Raw genomic sequence first — 20262 nt, 5'->3', positions numbered from 1 at the left:
CTCCTTAAGATCTATTCTCTGCGGGGGGGAAAGCTTTACAGAAAAGAAAAAGTGAACCATAGCTGTCTCTCCCCTATTTAAAAAGCTCTCCAACGCTTTCCACTGCACTTAGAATAAAGTCCCAATTCCTTTCTTGGCTTACAAAGCCCTACAGGATCTGGCCCATGTTTGTTTAGTTCTCCAAGCTTATTTCGTCTTACTTTCTTGTATTTTCCCCCTCAAACCTAATTTAGGGCCTTTGAATTAGCTGTTTCCTTTGCCTGGAATGCTCTTTCCTCTGTGTTTTGCATGACCGTTATGCAAAACACTGCTTAAACGTCTCCTCCTCGAAAGGGCCGCCCCTCAAGTAGCCACCCAATCACGATCACCATCACATCATTTGCTGTATTTTCTTTGCATACAGCTTAACACTAACAGATGTTTTCTTTCCTCTCTCTCTCTCCTCCTCCCCCATAAGCGCTCTAGCACCTAGATTTGTCTTCATCGCTGCTCAATCGACAGCTTTGAGTAGTGCCTAACATGTGTAGGAGCTTAACAAAAATTTACTGAATGAAGAACATATGAACGCACCCTTTCTTGCCTACCCCTCTCTCCCAAACAGGACAGAACTCAGGAGGATATGCTGAAAAATGTCTTTGTCATGTATCAGGTATTTCCACCCTTGAGAAATAGACGTCCTTGAGGAGACTGTGCAACTTGACTGTACTAGTCCTTCCTATTCTAACTGTAGATAGTCATATGTTAGCTTTTCATCTACGGCTTGGTTTCTCCGTGACCAACGCTTTACTTCCGATGCCGATTCCGCGTAGAGACCTAAGGGTGAGCACTAGGGCCCTGAGATCCCTCGATGCTAAATATTGAGGTTTGGATAGGGTTGCTGGCCTGGTGCGCCGTGAGTGGTCCTCCCTAGAGATGTTGGGGAGAAGGGGCGGAGCCACCCCGAAAGGATGAGCCTTACTTGGGCCGTCAGATCTGGTGGGGCTGCCACTTTGGGAAGGGCCCCGGGAATCAGAAGACAGCAAAGCTAGCCTGTGGCGAAGAAGGAACCCAGCTGACCCCAGGCGGTAAGACCAACGCGTCGAAGGAAAAGAGGCAGGCCTTGAAACCAAACCTGCAGAGCGAGCCATGGCTTAGGTATTTTGCCAAAAGAAAGGGTTAAACTGTTTCCAAGGTAACGGACCAGGAAGCGCGCAAGACGTCCGCCGCAGGTTCGTAGGTCAGCCTCGAGTTTAAAGTTCCCACGGCTGAGCGGATTCTGGCCAATGGAGAGGCTGCCTCGACGTCACGTGACGCACAGAGCCGATCCGCTAGCAGCCCCGGAGCACGTGGGAACGTTTTTCCTGTTCCTTCTTTCCTTTTTAAAAAGCCCACCCACTTTTGCGCGGGCTTGGTTACAGAGTTCTTCTCGCGAGAGGCGCGCTCTCCTCTCGCGAGAGTGAGTGGGAGGCGTAGGGACTAGGTGGTGTAGCGGGCTGGAGCTGCGGCGGCGGAAGCCGGGGGTGGGCAGGGCGGGGGCGGGCCGCGGGGCGGGGAGGGGGGAGGGCTGGGGGCCGGTGCTGGAGGGGGCGCCCGCCTGCTCTGCAGCTCGCGCGGCTGGTCGTTGCGGGCCGGTTAGGTGCCTGTGAGTCGCGGAGGCTGCGGCCCCCAGGTGAGCTGGACGCGGATCGGCCCGCGGCGTAAGCAGCGCGTTGGCTGGGGTGGCGGCGGGGCGTGGGGCCGCGATGGATGGGGCGGCCCAGCTCGGGTGCCCTTGCCCCTCTGCGTGCCTGCAGTCCCTGCTCTGACTTCGGGGCTGCTCAATGCTGCGCCTTCGCACGGCGGTGGGAGGAGGGCAGGCGGAGCCGGGCGGAGGGAAGAAGCCCAAGACACTGGGCCTGGGGGAGGGGAGTGTCCTCGGGCTGGAGATGGGTCTTCCTGGGGTCCGAAGCGGTGGGGCTGCAGCCCCTTTGAATGACAAGCTCAGTTTCCATCCCCAGAGTGGTCTTCAGAGCCAGCTCCCCTCGGTGAGTGGTGGTGCGTGTGCTTAGTTTGTGTTCGTGCTGCGCGCACAGGAGCATATGCAGGAGGAGGAGGGCGTTGCACTTTGTCCCCGAAAAGCATCCTTCACTGTAAGAACCCCTGAGCCCTGGAACCAGGCGCAGCCCAAATCTTGTGACAGAAACGGAAGGCGTCAAGCAGCTCCTCGGAGTAATGATATTTGGATTTGCTGTCAGATTTTCCCCAAGGCTGTTAATAGCTTCAATACTGGCCATCCATATTCCGAATTGATTGGGTATACCACTTCTATTATTCCATGCACCTAAGCTGCTTTATACAAAAATATGTAGGGAAGACCAAAGTATTTAAAACGTTGGCAGAATGACAATGGCAGTAGAATCTAAACCATCACGGTGGTATGACTCGGTGACAGTTCTTTTCTTCTGCTTTTCATCTGTAAAACCTTATTAAACTGGAAGTGGTTAGGTTAAGATGTTAAGGAGATTTTAGCGTGAGCAGTATTGCTGAGACACACATCTAATGGCCTTCCTGCAAACCAGCGTTAAAAATTCCTGTTCTCTTTTCAGCTTTGTAATTATTCAGTCCCTTGCAAAACATGTAAGCTTTCCTTAGCTTCTTCCCGACTTGTTAGGGATATAATATTGATTGATACTGATTTTGATACTTCTGGAAATATCCAGAAAATTCAGAGTACTCAGAAAATATAGGGTACTCAGTCCTGCAAAGATAATTTTAATGTTTGTTTATGATTTTAGGGTAAATGCCAGCAGAGTTGCTGGCAAGATTAGTGTGTTAATGCATTTCAATGAATCTTTTTAAATACACAGTCAAGTTGTATTTGTACAAGTAGTGCTATTCAAGTAGTACTCTGGTTATACTTGTATGTTCCTTCTGGCAGAACTGACCCAGGGGTTGACAGTGAATTTCACTGTTTGTAGCTGTGAGTAACAGAGCAGTTTATGAGAGATCAGAGAATATAAGGCAGTCGGAACAAATGGGTTCTCAAGCTGAACTGGTAACTAGTGATTAGTGTGTGTACCCACATAACTGCACTATTGATAAGGGCCCAGGCTGTGATATATCCTAGTTGTTGAGGATATGGGCCTTACGCTGAACCACAATGAGAAATTCCCTAGCTTCTCAATTTCTGGGATAAGTCTAGAAGCTGAAGTCTTCCTTTGCCTTTAAGAGGTTGGAAGAAGGATTGCACGTTTAATGTTTTTTTCTTTTTTTTAAGTTCAGGAACTTACTGTCTGGAAAAGGAAATCAAATCAGATGATACATTATAGGTCATTTTTAGGGAAATTTCCAGTTATAAATAGGCAGTAGAGTTCTGTCTGTACTTGGGGAAAATGTGAAAAACATAAGAAATGTCTTTTTGAGAATGGGCAAAAGGGACCAGTCTAGATTTTAAGAATTTCATCCCATTGCATCTTGGCAAATTGATTTTCAGAGAGAGAAAAATAGTATTTTTTTGCTGGTCTTTATAACCTTTTGACAGGGGTTTCAAGCTTTTAGGATGTAGATATTTGTTGTTTTGTCTTGCTTTTGAGAAGTAATTGAAGTAACTTTGGGTAGGATAATTATTTAGGTAAACTGAATTTGTTCTTTTTCTGTCAGGTGATCTCCATTTTAATAATAAAATCAACCGCTTGGAGGGAATGAGGGTTGAGGCAGGCTAGGAAAAGATCTAAGCTTAGCCTGGGCTTTAGTTAAGGGTGTATAAACTGGTAAAGTAGGGAAAGGAAAGAAAAATAATTTATCAGTTTAAAAACAGACCAAATAGGGGCCAGCCCTGTGACTTACTGGTTAAGTTTGGTGTGCTCCACTTCTGCAGCCTGGGTTCGTAGGTGTGGCTACCAGGCACGGACCTACACCACTGGTCAGCCATGCTGTCATGGTGACCCACATATAAAGTAGAGGTAGGTTGGCACAGATGTTAGCCTGGGGCTAATCTTCCTCAGGCAAAAAAAGAGGAAGATTGGCAACATATGTTAGCTCAGGGCTAATCTTCCTCAGGGAAAAAACCCAAAAAACAGAAAAACCAGACCAAACAGATTCAAATGTCTTCATTCTGCTACTTATCTTCATATATAAAAGTTCATTTTTAAATACCTACTAAAGACATTTGAAGTGTATAGATTACAGACTGGACAGGATAAAAGGAGAAAACATTTTTGGATTAATCTGAGAATGTTTCATGGGATAAAGTAAGATAAATGGCATAGTGGGCTGGAAGAGATTGGGTGTTACTTGAGGGAAAATGAGGTATAGTGAAAAGAGTTTGGGTTTTGGAATCAGGCAGATCTGTTAATGTCACTGAGCCTCTTTTTCCTCATTCCTGACATGAGAGTTAAAATACCTCAGAAAGTTATGGTGAAGTACATGGTAGCTGCTTACTCAGTGTTTTTTCTTTGACCTCTTTTAATGGCTTGAGGGTGATTTGGTTGCAAGGAATAAAAACCCGTTTGAACTGACTGACTTAAAAATGACATTTTTTGTACAGTTGGAGGACTACCTCTGAAGTCCATTGCATGGAGTCCAGCTCACCATCCTGGGAACCAGAGAATCTTCAGGCAGTTACTCTTAGTTTTTCTCTGGGAGCACATGGTCTTAGTCTCTGCTACTCTGTACCCTGTTATGTCTGTTCCAGTTTCTTTCAAATTGCCTCTCTCTTTAAAGCTCTTGGTTTCTGCTTCCCCATAACTTTGGTTTGCATGAAACTTTGGTTTGCTCTGGTGCGAACACCAGACTCACTTGGGTTTGCAGTACAGTCCTCAACAAATATCTCCATATCTTAATTTTGAGTTTCTGGAGAGATAATCCAATTGGTCAGGTATCTACTTTAGTCCAGTTGGCTGTGGGTGGGGGAAGATGGGAGTGGGAAAATGGATGGGGAAGAGACTTAGGTATGTCTCAGAGTTTATACTTTTTTTAGACTGAGTACTGCAAGTTCTCTAATAAAATGAGGTGTGGACAGGGAAGAAATGGTGGGTATCTCTGGTGTACTTTAACATCCTGCAGTTTGAGTTTTTCCCCTAGCATTACATTGAACTTGCCCTCAGCAACAGTCTTTTTCAAAACAGATTCTCCTAGGTGTGTGAGTTAGGGCAAATTACGTAAACGTTTTGTGCCTCAGTTTCCTTATATGTAAAATAGGTATAACAGCAACTTCTGTTGTGAGAAATGTGAGTTCTGCTTAACAGCAAGTAAGCAGTGCCTGACTGGCACAATGTCAGGATGTGGTCTTATTGTTACTGAGTGAATCCTGTGTGCAGTTACTGTGATACAGACACCTACAGCCTTTAGAGATGAAAATGTCATCCCTGCTCTGAGGAGTTTAGAATTCTAGTGCTGACCACTCCATACTTAAAACTGTGTCTTGACTTCAGTGGCACCAAATTCTTCTAAAGCTCTACCTCGCCTGCTCTTCAGCCTGCTATTTGTTTGTGGTTCTTTGTTTAACACCATCATGGATCAGCTTTCAAGCTCTGTATATGCACTTGATTCCTAGAGCAGCATCTATAGCTCTGACCACCTCAACTAAATGTGTATTTTTTTTGGTGCCTTTTGGATATTATATTGACATAAAACGTTATCTTCCAGTTACCCTATAACTGGCAAAAGCGCCACATTTCTTCCAACTCCCCAAGCTTGAAACCTTAAAATTATCTTTCACACTTTTTTTTTTTTCCTCCCTTATATATCCTGTTAGTTAATAGGTTCTGCACAGGCTTACAGGATGCCTCCTATGGACCATCTGCAAAGCAGATCCGTTCATTCATTCCTGTTACTGGCAGCTTAGGGTAGAGCCTTGTTACTATTTGCAAGAGCTGCTTAGATGCCTTTTCAGCAATATGCTCTTAAAGTCATGGAGTTGCAAATGTCACTGATAAAGAGAAACGTGTTCCTGGGTTAACATTCTGAACATATTTTTGGTTAAAAATAATCTTGTAGATGGGGGTTATGTAGAGGATTAAGAATAGTTCAACTTCTAGGCAGCATATTCCCATCGAAAGCACAGCCTCAAGATTTTAGGTTATTTTTTTTAAAGTTGTGTTTATTGTTGGTATACGGGGAGTTTTGGAGTCCTAGCAGCTCATGCTGCATTGTGTGTACTTTGTCAGTTAGGCTCATATTCTTTGACATATCAATGACTGGCAAGGTTCAAACATAGTTTAGAAGAAGAAAATACCAACCCGGAATGCAGTAGGAATACCAGTGGTTTTTCTCCCTGAATGCTTGAGAAAACAAAGGTGGCAGAACAAATACCCCTGAATTAATGTTTCAGAAAGTCCTTAGGTAGGTGGCCACAACTATTTTCTATTTAAATCGCTCTTCCTGCGAAATGCTCGTCTGAAATTCATATCCTTGATGAAGTTTCCCTTCACCTTACAGTGTATTCAATTTAATAAATACGTGGTTGTCGTTACGGGCGAGGCCCTTGGGGAAGGCATGGCCCTAGAATGGGAGCTCTGTGAGAGCAGGGACTTTTCACTGTTACTTCGACACTTGGTGAGTATGAGTTGAATGTCGTTAGTACTTACAGTCCATCACAGGGCCTTGATTTGTATAAATTTAACTGTTAGGTAGGCACTTTAGTCTCAAGTCTTAAAATAGAGCAATGGCAATTTGGACCCCCCACCCTGGGGATATTTGGCAACGTTTGGAGACATTTTTGGTGCTACTAGCATCTACTGAGTAGAGGCTGGGGATGCTGCTGAATGTCCAGCAATGCACAGGACCGCCCCTACAACCAAGACTTAAGTATCTGACCCAAAATGTCAATAATGCTGAGGTTGAGAAACCCTGTAGAGGTGCAGACAAAATGTATATTTTGAATGCAGGAGTGTGGTTGATTCAGGAAAAAGTAAAAGGGCAGAAACTATGGAGAAGCAGATATGTCAATAGATAATTAGGTGATACTCAGATATTTTTAATATGATTCATTATTGTTTTGAAAGACAAAACAAAATAGTAACCATTAGATGGGGTATATTTAGATTTTATGAGTCAAACAGCAGGTCTATACCCAAGGAAGGAGCTAGCATTTGAGTTCCTGTTGTGTTAGGTTCTGTTTTTACATATATTATTTCGTTGCATCCTTATAGCAATCCTGTGAAGGTGAACTTTAGCTTCCTCTTCTGTAAAAAGGGATAGCATCACCTTCTGTTTGCTAATTAGGTATTATTCTGTTTTATGTTGTTGGTGGTTGTACTCGGGTTTACAAGGTAACTTTATTTTTCAGTATCACTTCTCTTATAATGTAGGAAGCTTACACCAGTATTTTTTCATTTTCCACCCACCACATCCTTTGTGTTATTTTGTCGCACATTTTACTTCTATGTATGTTGTGAACTCTGTAATACATTGTTATTTTTAGTTTAAGTGGTTATTACTTTTTTTTTTTTAAAGATTTTATTTTTTCCTTTTTCTCCCCAAAGCTCCCCGGTACATAGTTGTATATTCTTTGTTGTGGGTCCTTCTAGTTGTGGCATGTGGGACGCTGCCTCAGCGTGGTTTGATGAGCAGTGCCATGTCTGCACCCAGGATTCGAACCAACGAAAGACTGGGCCGCCTGCAGTGGAGCGCGTGAACTTAACCACTCGGCCATGGGGCCAGCCCCTAAGTGGTTATTTTTTAAAAGGATTTTAAAAAGGAGAAAATAGGGGCCAGCCCTGTGGCCTAGTGGTTAAATTTGGCATGCTCTGCTTGGGTGGTCCAGGTTGGGTTCCTAGGCGTGGACCTACACTGCTTGTCAGTGGCCATGCTGAAACGGCGACCCACATACAAAATAGAGGAAGACTGGCACAGATGTTAGCTCAGGGACAATCTTCCTCAGCAAAAAAATAAATAAAAAAGGAGACAATAGCTTTTATTTTATCCTAATATTTACCATTTCAGGTACTCTCTTCCTTTTTTTAGTTCCAGATTTCCATCTGGTGTTGTTTTCCTTTTGCCTGAAGAATTTCCTTTAACACTTATACTAGTGATGGTTGGCTGGTGATGAATTCTCACAGCATTTTAAAATTTGAATAAACTTGTTTTGCCTTAATTTTGAAAGATATTGTCATTGGGTATGGATATCTGAGTTGACATTTTTTTCCCTTTCAGTACTTTAAACATGTTGTTCCGTTGTCTTATTTTATGGCTTGCATAGTTTCTGACAACAAGTCCACTGTCTGTCCTTATTTCTCTGTATATGACGTGTACTTTTTTCTCTGGTTGCTTTTAAGATTTTCTTCTTTATCACTGGTTTTCAGCAATTTGGTTATGATGTGCCTTGGTGTGGTTTTCTCTGTGTTTATTCTTCTTAGGGTTTGTTGTTCTTCCTAGGATCTGTTAGCTGATGGTTTTTGTCAAATTTGAGGAAGTCTGGGTCATTTTGTCTGCATATATTGCCCACCCCACACACGCACACTTTTTGGGAATCCACTTAGTCACTTTTTAGAGTAAGTCACTGATGCTGTTTGTTGTTGTTATTGTTTGTTTGTTTTTAAGTTTCTTCTCTCTGTGCTTCATTTTGGATAGTTTTTATTGATGTGTCTTCCAGTTCATGAACTTCTCTCCTGCAGTGTCTAATCTGATGTTAATTGCATCTAGTATGTTTTTTATTTAGATATATTTTATTTTCATGTCTAGAATTTGTTTTTAGTCTCTCATATCTTTTATTTTTCTTTTTACCATGATCATATTTTCCTTTCTCTTCTTGAATGTATGAAACATATTTATAGTATAGTTTTAAGACTCTCTGTTCATTCCATCATCTCTATCATTCCTGGGTCTGCACTTAATGTTTTTTTTCCTCCTGGTTATGGGTTATATTTTTCTCCACCTTTGCAGACCTACTAATTTTTTATTGTATGCCAGCCATTGAGTTTTATGCTGTTGTTTGTTTGATTTTGTTTTATTCCCTAAGAGTGTGGGGTTTAGTTGGGATGCACAGTTAGGTTATTTGGAATCTGCTGGGTTGTTTTCAGGCTCGCCTTTAAGCTTTGTTAGGGTGAATCCAGAATGACCTTCAGTGTCGTGCTAACTTAGTCCCCCAACTAAGGTGATTTCCTTCTGAGGAGTCCATCTACTGTCTGATATGTTACGAGGTTTTCCCACCCTGATTGGCGGGAGCGGAAACTGTTCCAAGCCTTGTCTGGCTCCAGGTGTTGTTGGCCTGCTGCTCTTTAGTAGCTATTTCCTGAGCCTCAGATACTCGGTGCAGATCAGCATTTGGCCAGGGACTCTGGGGGAACCCGTCTGCACATCTCTGAAGCTCTCACCCGTTCTGAGCTCTCCCTCCAGTCCTCTGCCCTGCAAATTCTAGCCACCTTGCCCTTCCCAAACCGATCTCTGTCTCTACAGCTGGGAGAGGCTGCCAGACTGCTTGGCTTTCCTCTCTGTGTGTTAGCACCTGGAAGTAGCTGGCAGCCAGTGTTTCCCTTCTCTTGGGGATCATAGTCCTGTGTTGCCTGTTGTCTAACATTTGAAAACCAATGTTTCTTATATTTTGTCCCATTTTGTTGTAGTTATATTCAAGAGAATATTAACTTTTAACACTTTGCCATTTGGAATTTGGCCAAAATATATATTCCAAGCATTTATTATTAATATGTTCCCAAATATTATAAAATGAGGAATTATTGGAAAATCCTAATTTTATTTTCACATATAATTCATTAAAAGTAGTGGTATCCATTTAAACATTTAAAGGCATACTTTGCTCTATAAAAAGGGTTACTTTTTATTTATTAATTCGGCAGATGTTTAGATGCCTACTATGTTAGAATACAAATACGGTAAAACACTTTTGTCCTCAAGGAACTCAAAATAGGAGCTGAGTATGTAGACCATGGCACCAAAAGAATAAAGGACAAACCTCTTTGGGAGCATAAAGGAGGTGGTTACTGTTTGGGCAAGGAGGGATAAAGGAGACGAGCCAAGCCTTCCTCAAGGAGGGAGGTCCTTGAACTGGTGCAGGAAGAGTAAATAGCAGTTCAGCTGATGCCAGAGAGGGTAGATTTGAGGGAAATTTAGGAGGATGAAGGGTCAGGGCTTGGAGGTTTTCTAGATGGGGGGGGGTGGTCTGTAGGGACTGAGGGAAAGACCAATTTCATGCTTGACCTACTGGTTTACTGGCTCTTACTGATATAGAGAATACAGCAGGAGATTGTTAAGAGAGAAAGTTTTGTTGAGTTTTTGAATATACTAATTTTGGAGTGACTGGGTAATTTCATTAGAAGTATCTAGTAGAAAATTAGATATAAGGAACTGAAATTCAGGTGCAAAAACTGAACTGAAGATACACATTAGGGAGTTGTTTGCATAGTTAAAACCATAGATATAAAATCCTTGGAAAACTAAATAGAATGAGTGCCAAGGAGGACAAGGATGAAGGTTAGAAAATATTAGTATTTGAGTCACAAATTGTGAAAGAATTTAGGGAAGGAGACTAATCTAATGGCTGGACAGATAGACAAGTGTTTCTCAATCAGAAATCACATAGGGCACTAGTTAAAAATACACGTTTCTGGGTTCTATGTAGATCTCCTGAACCTGGAGCTTCTGGGTGTGTGTGTGTACTGAAGTTTGAACACCGGTGCAGTGGGGAAGAGAGTCAAGATAGAACGATATTGTTAATAGAAGACTAGGCAAGTGTTTCAGAGACTCCTTGGCTAGGTTAGCTCATGCTATGTAAAGGTCAGGAAATAGATGATGCCGATTAGAACATTCCTTAGGCCAGAGGAGAGCAGGAAAGACTTGAGAGAGATTTTTTTTTTCTTATCATAAGAGAATTTACGCACATCCAGAAAAATAAACACACACAATTGCATCTACCCAGATGAAACCAATATTTATACCCATCTAGTATATATTCTCTTTTATATCACATATGTACATACATACTTGTAGTGATACAGATTTTACACAAAATGATGTAATGTGTACATGCTGGAAGCCACCTTCTTTTACTTAATAATCTGTCGTCTTCCCATATTATAGGTATATAACATTTTATAACATTAAAAAAAAAAAATCCCAGTTGTCGTGAGTGACCACTATCATGAGTTTAGTCTCTATCTGTCATAATGTTTCCTAACCGTGTACAAACACACACATACACCTGTCAGCGTTCTGTAAATAATGTTTTTTTAAATCACAAGTAGAGAGCACATTGTTTGTGCTGTTCCGGAACTTGCTTTTCCCCTTAGTATTTTGTGGACATGCTGTCATGTCACTGTGTATTAATCTGACTCTTTCCAACATCTGGGCAATAATCAGTCATATGAATGTATTATAATTTATTTGAATTGATGGGCTTCTAGATTATTTTTAGTTTTTTATCTTATTTTAGTGAATATTCTTTCACATTTCGTGAATTTTGTGCAAGTATATATGAAGGATGAATTTTAAGGAGTGAAATCACAGGATCAAAGGATAGGTGTAAGTTATTCAAAGTGTCCTCTATCTGTGTTTTGCGTACTCTTTATACTTGTTCCTTTGATTGCTTTCATTTATTCTCTTTGAGTTCTGTATCTGTTAAAATTTTCTTGGTGCGCCCGTGTTTTTAGCAGTGTCTCTTCTGCTTTTTTGCTGCTTCTAAGGAAATCTCATTTATTTTATGGGATTGTTTTTATTTTCTGAGCACTGGCAGCTTACTGTTCAGGTGTTTGCCTTGTCCATTTAGACTTTCTTTGATCTGCTTTTTGGAAAATGATCGAGGTTAGCGTTAATTTCTTTGCCTATAGAGAAACACAGTTATTCTCTGCTTAGGACTCCTGTTTATTTGCCAGAATAGGGCACAAAGCAAAAAAAAAAAAAAAAAATTAAGTGAAAGGTTTACCATAACACAACGGTGTTCTAGGGGAAAATACTGTATTTTTGCTCCTTTTATGAAATCTGCCTGAGACTGCATTCTCTCTAATTATATGAGATGGTGAAGAAACTTCCTCTGTCACCTTTCTGCCCCCCATCTGTCTTTGCATCATTTCGAAAGATGATTGTCTTTCTTTGCTGTACCAGAAGTATGAGTCATGTCATCTTATGTTGGATTCGCTTTTGTGGACCATTGCATAGATATTCTCTGATAGACTTTTTTCTTTGTGAGAGAATATTTTGCTTATGTTTTGAGTTACACACAAAGTGATGGACGAGGGTAGAATAAATGTGTTTTTCTTCAGTGAGTGAAGCAGAGTGTAAATGTGGAATTAAATTTAGTTTCTTTTTTATTGTACAAATTCTGAGGTACTGTTCTGAAAATAGATAATGTGTTTGGGTGGCATGATTATATTTGTCTGGTTTTTTTTCTTTCTTTAGTGTATTTCTTCTTATGTGTTTTTTGTTTGTTTTTACATTCTTTCATGGGTCCATGTTGGATTCTGTTTGCTTTACTACTCAACTTTGAAAAGAGTGTTCTGCCTCGGCCTGCTATTCAGGAATATTGTGGGTAAAGTGAACTGAGGTGGCTGGAGGTGTCAAATTGGGATGTCTCAGAGCACCCTGGCTTTCCCCCAACCGCCTTGTACCTGTTTCTTCTGTCTCGCGCATACCGTGTCGCACCTTCCGGTGAGCAGCTCATCTGGATAATTGGTCAGTTTCTTTCCTGGTGAAGCCTCCAATGAGTTAGTGTTTGGTCTTTGCTCATATTGACTCTAGTCAGCAGCTGCAAAGATAATTGCTGTTTCCCATCTCCTTCCCCACCTCCGCCCGTTCAGGAGTCAGAGAAAGCAAAGATGCTTTGTGTGCGGTTCCTCTGTCCTTCAGCATTGTTTTTAGTGGCTGCAATTGCATCATCCCGGGAATGCAGTCTAGGTTATTCAGTCATTCTCCCATTTCTGGCTTCCAGAGTGCTTCTTATTTCTCTCTATTATAAAGTGTGGTGAACAGCTTTTCAAACCTTTATACACTATAGAGGAGGGGTTAAGCGCCTGTGTGCTAGAGTTTGAAGATTTGGATTTGAATCCTAGCTCTACTACTTGCTGTGTGGGTCTGGGCGAATTGCTTAACTTCCCCTAGCCCCGGTTTTTCTCATTGTGAAAGTGGAGTACTGCTCTGCCAGTCCTAAGGATTAAATGAGCTGTTAATGTAAATCTCTTAGTAAAGCACTTGGTGCATTTTGAGCTCTTGTTAGAGCCCTAGATGCTCCAAGATCATTGTTTCCTTTGATGAATTCCCAGAAGTAGAATTGTGTCATAGAGTAGGGATATTTTAAGGGTTTTGACATGCTTTACAAAATTGCCCTCCAAAAGGGTGGTGCCAGTTTACTCAGGAGCTGCGTTTGAGATTCACTTTTCTGGAACTCTTGTGTTGACCTCTATATTTTGTATGTTTTATGCGAAGTTTGAGGCAAGTCCATTTGCCTCTGAGGGTTTCTGGCAGTTGAAAACAGCTCTGTGGGGAAAAAGGAGAGTGAATTGGCCTGGGACAAATAAAAGGATTATTTTCTTGCTTTGGCCACATATTTATATTTATATTTACACCTTTTCTTTTTGAGAATTTTGGTCCATAAGTAAATATTTTTTCTTTTACCTGTTTTATAGTTTCCAGAGTGCTTCCTGTAAATTTATTTTCCATTTGGTTCTTACAATAAACTTGTCTGGTAAGTAGAGTAATATATACATCGAGGTAACATCCAGAGATACTGCAATTTACTTAGACGAGATGAAGCTAATGAGAGAGAGAACAGGGACCCGAAGGGGACTCTTCTCAGTCCTGGTGTATCGCTCTTTATCTTGTGCTGTTGGGAGCTCCCTTGCCTTTCTCCCAGTCCTGCTTCAATTCCAGTCATTAATAAAATTTTATTGTGAAAGAGACCACTAGGATTTATCTTAGTTCAGAATAGAAATCCATCATAGTTCTTTGTCTAAAAATTAGATTCCAGAAATCTCTAAAGAGAAGTGCATGTGTACGTGCACACAGTTTTATCTCTATAGTGAAAGAATGTAAAATTAGAACTCCAATAAAATTAAGGGTTCTTTTTGCAGTTCTAATGGGGACTAGGTTGAAGTTTGGTTTTGCATAATAATCTCTTCATAGTATAAATTTATATTAACCAAATATTTTGAAAACCTCAACTGGATAATTTGTGACAAAGCCAGTGTGATTGAAACTAATTAACCATTTCTTAAATCTTTATTGATTCAAATTTTTTTGTTATATATTAGAATTCAGTTCCTACTCCCACCCTTCATTATAATAAAACATTTTCCCTGCAAGGCTCTGAACCCAAGAGAGCCATATCTGCCTTGTTCTCCCCTGTATTCATGGCATCCAGTTCACATAGATTTTGAATGAATGGACAAATTACTGTAGTCCAATGTGAATATCGAGTGGTTAATGCCCAAGTTGATTTAAGCTCTCAAAGGTATTTTATTAAAGCGTCATTAAAAAGTTGACTTAGTTGTAGAATTTCTCCTATGTGTGTGTGTGTGCGTGCGCATGCATATGCATTTGTGTACATGTGTTTTAAGTACTATTAATTATTTAACTTGGATGTTTTTTGAATTCTAGTCATTGGTATGCTGTTAAGATTCCTATGTAAGGAATTGGGTTTTCTTCATCTGATCTAATTTGATATGTACAGATTTCATATTCTCATTTGTATATTATCAAAACTTTCTGCCCAAGAAAGAAGAATATCTAGAGCATTCGCTGTTGCTACAGGGATGGAGTGACTTTTGGGAGGCAAGAAGGCTGGGATTCTTTTTGTGATATTTTCTATTTTAGATTTAAAAAGGTTTTCTAAATACTTCTTGTTGAGGCTTTCAAATATTTTCTTATTTGTAATAAAAAAGGATAGTGAGATGAATAAATAAAGGTAAACTACTTTATAATTTTGAACCTGAAAATAAGATTTTTGTAATAATTTGGTATCTCATTAAGGTACCAATATTCATATATTTTTCAAATATTCATGTTGGATTGCCAAGTAAATTTTTGTGGCTCACAATTTTTGTTCATGTTTTCATTTTTTTAAAGGAATTATTTTAGGACAGGATACTTGCCTGAATCACTAAGATCAATAAATCAGTTATTTTCTTTTAATATGTTTTCTTTAGGTGTTCTATGGATTAACTCTTCGTTGATTACATACAACAGCAGTATAGTTATGGCGACTTTCCAGGCTTTCAGAAACAGTCACATGAAGACTAGAGCATCTGTCAGAAAAGTAAGTTCACTGTATTAGGTTCCTTTTAGTGATAGTTTTAATAAAAATACTGATTTTTTTTTTGTTAAGTAGCTATGATTTTCTTGTTTTAAAATGAATCTCATTATTGAAATTAGTAACATTAAAATATACTGCAAAGTTTGGTGTCTACGAAAATAATGATATGAAATCATGAAGACAATGAACGTTATTTCCTAAAGAACACAATTGCCTCCTCAATTGCTTCTTAGCAGATAGTTTTCCATCTTCTTTTTAGCAATATAAGCATCAGGTATAAATTTTCCTGTATAGCTTTAGCTTTACCCCAAGATATTACCATTCATTCATTTAGCAAATATAAATTTGAGTGCTTATTGTATGCCAGGTCTTATGCTAGGTATTGGATGATCAGTAGGGAGCAAAGTAAATATGATTCCTGGTCCTTTCTTCTTCTAGTCTGAGGAAGAACCCCTTTTCTTCCTCTCTTAAGACAATTTGGTTACCCTTCCATTTCTTGAAATATTTTGTCTTTGCTAAAACTTTGGAGGCATTGCTTAAAGGAAGGAGGAGAGAACAGATACTGGAGGATGGTGAGCAGTCTTTGTTACCCCTTTTTCTAGGCTTCATCTTGTGTATTATATGACACTGTTGAGCCGTCCTTACTGGTTAAGACGGGCTTTGAGTTATTTCGTTACAACATTTTTCTTGCTTGCCTTCTCTTATGATAACTCTTGTCTCCTTTGCTTACCTTCTGTCCAACTTCTAATTGTTAGTGTTCTCATAAGTTTCCAGGCCTGGTTCTTCATCTAGTTACTCTTTTCTTCAGAGAGCTAAGAAGTGTTTGAGTTTGACTGTTAACTGTAAGAGAATGTGTCTCAACTCTACAGGGTGCCTGCAGAGTTGGAGAACAGAAAGTAAACTTATTTTTAAACAGTATGGTAATTACATTTTTAAGTAATATTCTCCATATGTTTTCAGGTAAATTACCTTTGAACTTAATCGTCCACTTTTTAACTTGAAAAAAGTAAAACAAAAGCTGTTTTTTCTGTTTCTACTTTTTGTTAACTGTAGTGTATTATACTTTTTTCAGATTAGCAATTGGACCCATAACTTTAAATTAAAACTAAATTGTACTGCTTGCTTTAAATTAATAATTATAACTAGGGAAATATATATGCAAAATAGTGAGGTAGTGACCACGTTCTTCCAGAATAATACTGCATACCTGTTTGACTTGAGTTTACCAATGTATTCCTGAAGTTATGGAATTGGGCTGCATCTGAAATTTCATACAGGAATCATTTCAATGTCTTTTGTGATTCAACGCATTATCCGTACTAGGTATGGAATAAAGATTTGATTTGAATTCACTTGAATACTTGGAAACCCTTTTACATAAAAGCGTGTGAGTCTCAATATTGTATACTGTTGATATGTATGTGTGTTATGCACGCACTTAGACCACTTTTGATACCTTTACTTGGTATAGCTGAGTGACAAAAACTTGCCTATTGGCTAAGTGGAAATAGAAAGGTGTACTTGAATTCTCTAGATTTCACTTCACTTTGGTTAAAAATAGAGATGCATTGAATATTTATTGGGAATCAAGTATTGTGAAAATCAGAAAGCTATACTTTCTACCCTATTTATTTGTTTCTAATATTTCATTATGAAAAGTTTCAAGCATATAGAAAAGTAAAAAGCATGGTATACTCGCACATAAACCTACACACCAACCACCACTATTCAACAGTTATTAGTTTTTTGTCTTATTTGCTCTGTGTGTGTGTTTATTTACTTTTTGGCAGAACTGTTTGAAAGTTATGGTCTTACTGTCTCTTCATCCCTGAACACTTTCACATGCTTCTCCCAGGAATAACAGCATCCTCCCCCATAACAGTAATACTCTTATGACATTCCAAGAAAATTAAATATAATTCCCTTATATCTAATACCCAGACACACTCAAATTTCCTTTGTCAATCCTAAAATGTGTTTTCTAGTCTCCCCCTCAGCCCCTTTTTGGAGTCAGTCTAGGCTCCTAGGCTCTAAGTCGTATTTGATGGTTGTGACTTGTTTACATTTAGTTTGGTCTGAAAGAGTTCCTCCTTTTTTTAAAAAAAAAAATTCAAGACTGACTTCTTAAACAGGCTAGGCCAGTTTGTTGTACAGTGTTCCACATTCTGGGTTTGTTTGGTTGTTTTCTCACAGTGCTGTTTAACTTATTCCTCTCTTTTCTGTATTTCCTATAAACCAGAAGTTAGATGGAAAGGCTTAGTTGGATTCAGGTGAAACATTTTTGGCAAGAATGCTTTATAGGGTGATGTGAGGATAGAATTTCAGGTCTTCATATGATCAGTGATGCAAAAATTGGTCAATTGATTAAGGTAGTAACTCTCCCAGAGCTCTCCATTTTAAAAGTTTATTGTCCTGTATTTTAGTTAGCAAATAACCTGTGGGATGATACTTGGCCCTGTGCAAATATCTTGTTTTTTTCCAACAACCTTTCATCTAATATTTTTGGCACCCATTGGTGACCCTTTTCCTAAATCTGTTATTTCCTGGAAGTTGCAAAATGGTGGTTTCCTTAATTTTATCATTCCTTTTACATTTATTAGTTGGTATTCTTTTTAAAGAACTTTCCCTCTTCAGCCTTAGATGAACTACAAATCTATAAAGGCAGGATAAATGCCCTTTAATTACCAATTTTCAGATTAATGATTACCTCCAACGGTGGCTAGTGAGTTTATTTCACCTCTTTCATTCATTCATTTATTTGTATTGCTCTGGACTCATGGATTTTAAAAATTCTGTATTTTGCAATCTTTTATTTATTTACAATCATTCATTCATTTTTTTAAGTTGCTCTAATTGTCCCAAACTTGGTCCCTGGTAGGCCATGCAAGCTGATACCTATGTCCCTCTCTCTCAGGCTCATAATTCTTTGATTGCGTCCTTGCTTTCTAGTACAACAGATTAACCCAGTTTCACCTTGTACTTTCTCTTCCTTAGACCCAGAATTGGCCATTTCTTCAAAGAACCCTGAGTAGTAAAACCAAGGTCTGGGTACTAGGAGTGCCCATTGCTCCTTCAGAGTCATGAGTTTATATTGGTAGTTCAACTTCATATTTCATATTTTTTCCTTTTTTGAGTTCATATTTGTATCTTAGCCTGAAAAGCTCTGCTCATTAATGAAAACAATCTGATAAATTTCGAGTATTTTCAAGCCCACAGAAAAGTTGGAAAAAAACCCAGTGCAATGAACACTGCACTTAGATTCACCCTCTGTTGACACTTTGCCATACCTGTTCTATCTCTGTGTGTGTATGCACACAAACACGCACACACTCTTCTTTTGAAAGTAGGCTTCACACATTATTTTACTTCTCTTCTGAATTTGTCAGCATGTATCCCTTAAGAACATCAGCATCATACCACCCCTAAGAAAATCATTAATTTGGTAACATCTTCTAACATGCAATCCATATTCAAATTTCCCTAATTGTCTCAAATATTCTTGTTAGTTTTCCCTTGTCCCTTGTCTAGAATCCAGTCAAGGTTCACACTCTGCATTTGGCTGTTGTATCTCTTTGGTCTCTCCCATTCTAGTCCATTTTGGAGGTCTGCATTCTTGTCTCATGACAGCAAATCTTTGGAAGAGTCGGGACCAGTTGTCTTGTAGAATATCCCCCTATTGTGAGTTTGCCTGTCTTTCCCTGTAATTAGGTTCAGCAGGAATACCTCAAAGGTGATGTTATGTTCATTCCACTCTTATCAGATCAGGAGGTACATACTGTTAATGCCAGGCTGGACCAGGTGGTTAAGGTTGTAACCAACAGGTATTTCTAATACAGAGACACATAGTCCCTTTATAATTAATACAATTAATAAGTAATCTGTACAGTGATGCTGCAAGACAGCATGAGTATCCTGTTCCCCAATAGCTTTTAACCCAGTGGATTAGGATCCGTTGATGATCCTTTCCTAAATCAGTAATTACATTGGGAGTTACAAATGGGATTTTCTAATTTTGTCATTCTGTCCATATTTGCCAGCCAGTATTCTTATGTAAAGAGATGCTCTCCCCCTACTCCACCCTTTTATCTCTCTCTTTTAATGGACTCATATAGACTTTTAAAAAAATTCAGTTGTTATAATCTGATACCATTTTTATTCTTTTTGATGCCCAAATTGTCCCAGATTTGGCCAGTGGAAATTCAGCATGGCTTCTGTGTTCTTTTGAAATGACCTAGATAGTCTCTGGGCACTTGGTTGCATTCTGTTGAAATAGGATATTCTGGCCACACTTTGTACTTTCTCTGTCTCAGACCTGGGACCACCATTTTGCCAAGGAGCTCGAGTTCTTTTTGTTGGTGAACGGTATTTAGAAACCAAAATCTTGGTGCTGGGTATCCTCATTCCTACTGAGGCTCATTGCTTCTATGACCTTTCTTTATGTAACTTTTTCCTCCCTCTGTTCCTTTGCACTCCTGTCATTCCCCCCTGCCGTATCTGGAATGCTTTCCCTCATTTTCATCATACACCTGCTTTAGACCCCTGAAAAGCCTTATTTTGGGTTATTATCTCTTTTTTTCATCCAACTTTGTTATGGGAGTAATCAGTATTGTCAGCATGCCTTACTATAGCTTCCACATCACCTTACTCCTTATATAAATTGTTGCTTCTGTTCTGCCAATGACTTGGAAATCACGAATGTAGTCTGCTACTCTTAAGGCGAGAGTACCGGAAGCCGGTGTGAGGATCTGGTGGTCTTCCAGCAGGTTGAGTGCGAGGGCTAAGGTGTGTCTTCTTAGCATGTGAAACTACTTAAGCCTTTTGTTCTTTCTTTCTCTCAGCTGAATTGACTTCAAAAGGTGCCAAATGAATGTTAATTGAGAGTTAGTAACTCTCCATTTAAAACTAGAATACTTCTGGGATCTTTTACTTTGTCTGAGAGTTAAATAAATTAAGAGTGTCTTATTTTCAGAGCTTCAGTGAAGATGTGTTCCAGTCTGTGAAGTCTTTATTACAGAGTGAGAAGGAACTGTGCAGTGTGTCAGCAGAGGACTGTGTGAAGCAGGATGAACATGCCGGTTTGACTGAGGTTTGACATGTTACTTTCGATA

The 20262-nt window shown here is 39.5% G+C and overlaps 1 protein-coding gene across 9 annotated transcripts in view; it reads left to right on the top strand.

Moving 5' to 3' along the window:
• Positions 1-791: 791 nt before the first annotated feature.
• AKAP11 (A-kinase anchoring protein 11) overlaps positions 792-20262 on the top strand; it is a 49177-nt gene continuing 29706 nt past the window's right edge. For 6 of the 9 annotated variants that reach the window (XM_070480840.1, XM_014866870.3, XM_070480843.1 and 3 more), the window contains exons 1-3: positions 1519-1648; positions 15048-15157; positions 20124-20240. In XM_070480840.1, coding sequence (XP_070336941.1) covers positions 15098-15157; positions 20124-20240 — 177 coding nt within the window. In that variant the 5' untranslated portion in view covers positions 1519-1648; positions 15048-15097. Of the gene's footprint in view, positions 1065-1518; positions 1649-1976; positions 2004-13529; positions 13589-15047; positions 15158-20123; positions 20241-20262 lie in introns of those variants that run through there. The other 3 variants (XM_044779927.2, XM_014866871.3, XM_014866873.3) reach the window with 3 other exon arrangements.

This window comes from Equus asinus, chromosome 11 (genome assembly GCF_041296235.1).
Source record: "Equus asinus isolate D_3611 breed Donkey chromosome 11, EquAss-T2T_v2, whole genome shotgun sequence".
NCBI classification, from domain to species: domain Eukaryota; kingdom Metazoa; phylum Chordata; class Mammalia; order Perissodactyla; family Equidae; genus Equus; species Equus asinus.
The sequence above is the reverse complement of the archived record's forward strand: the minus strand, read 5'-3'. Positions and strand labels throughout refer to the sequence as shown.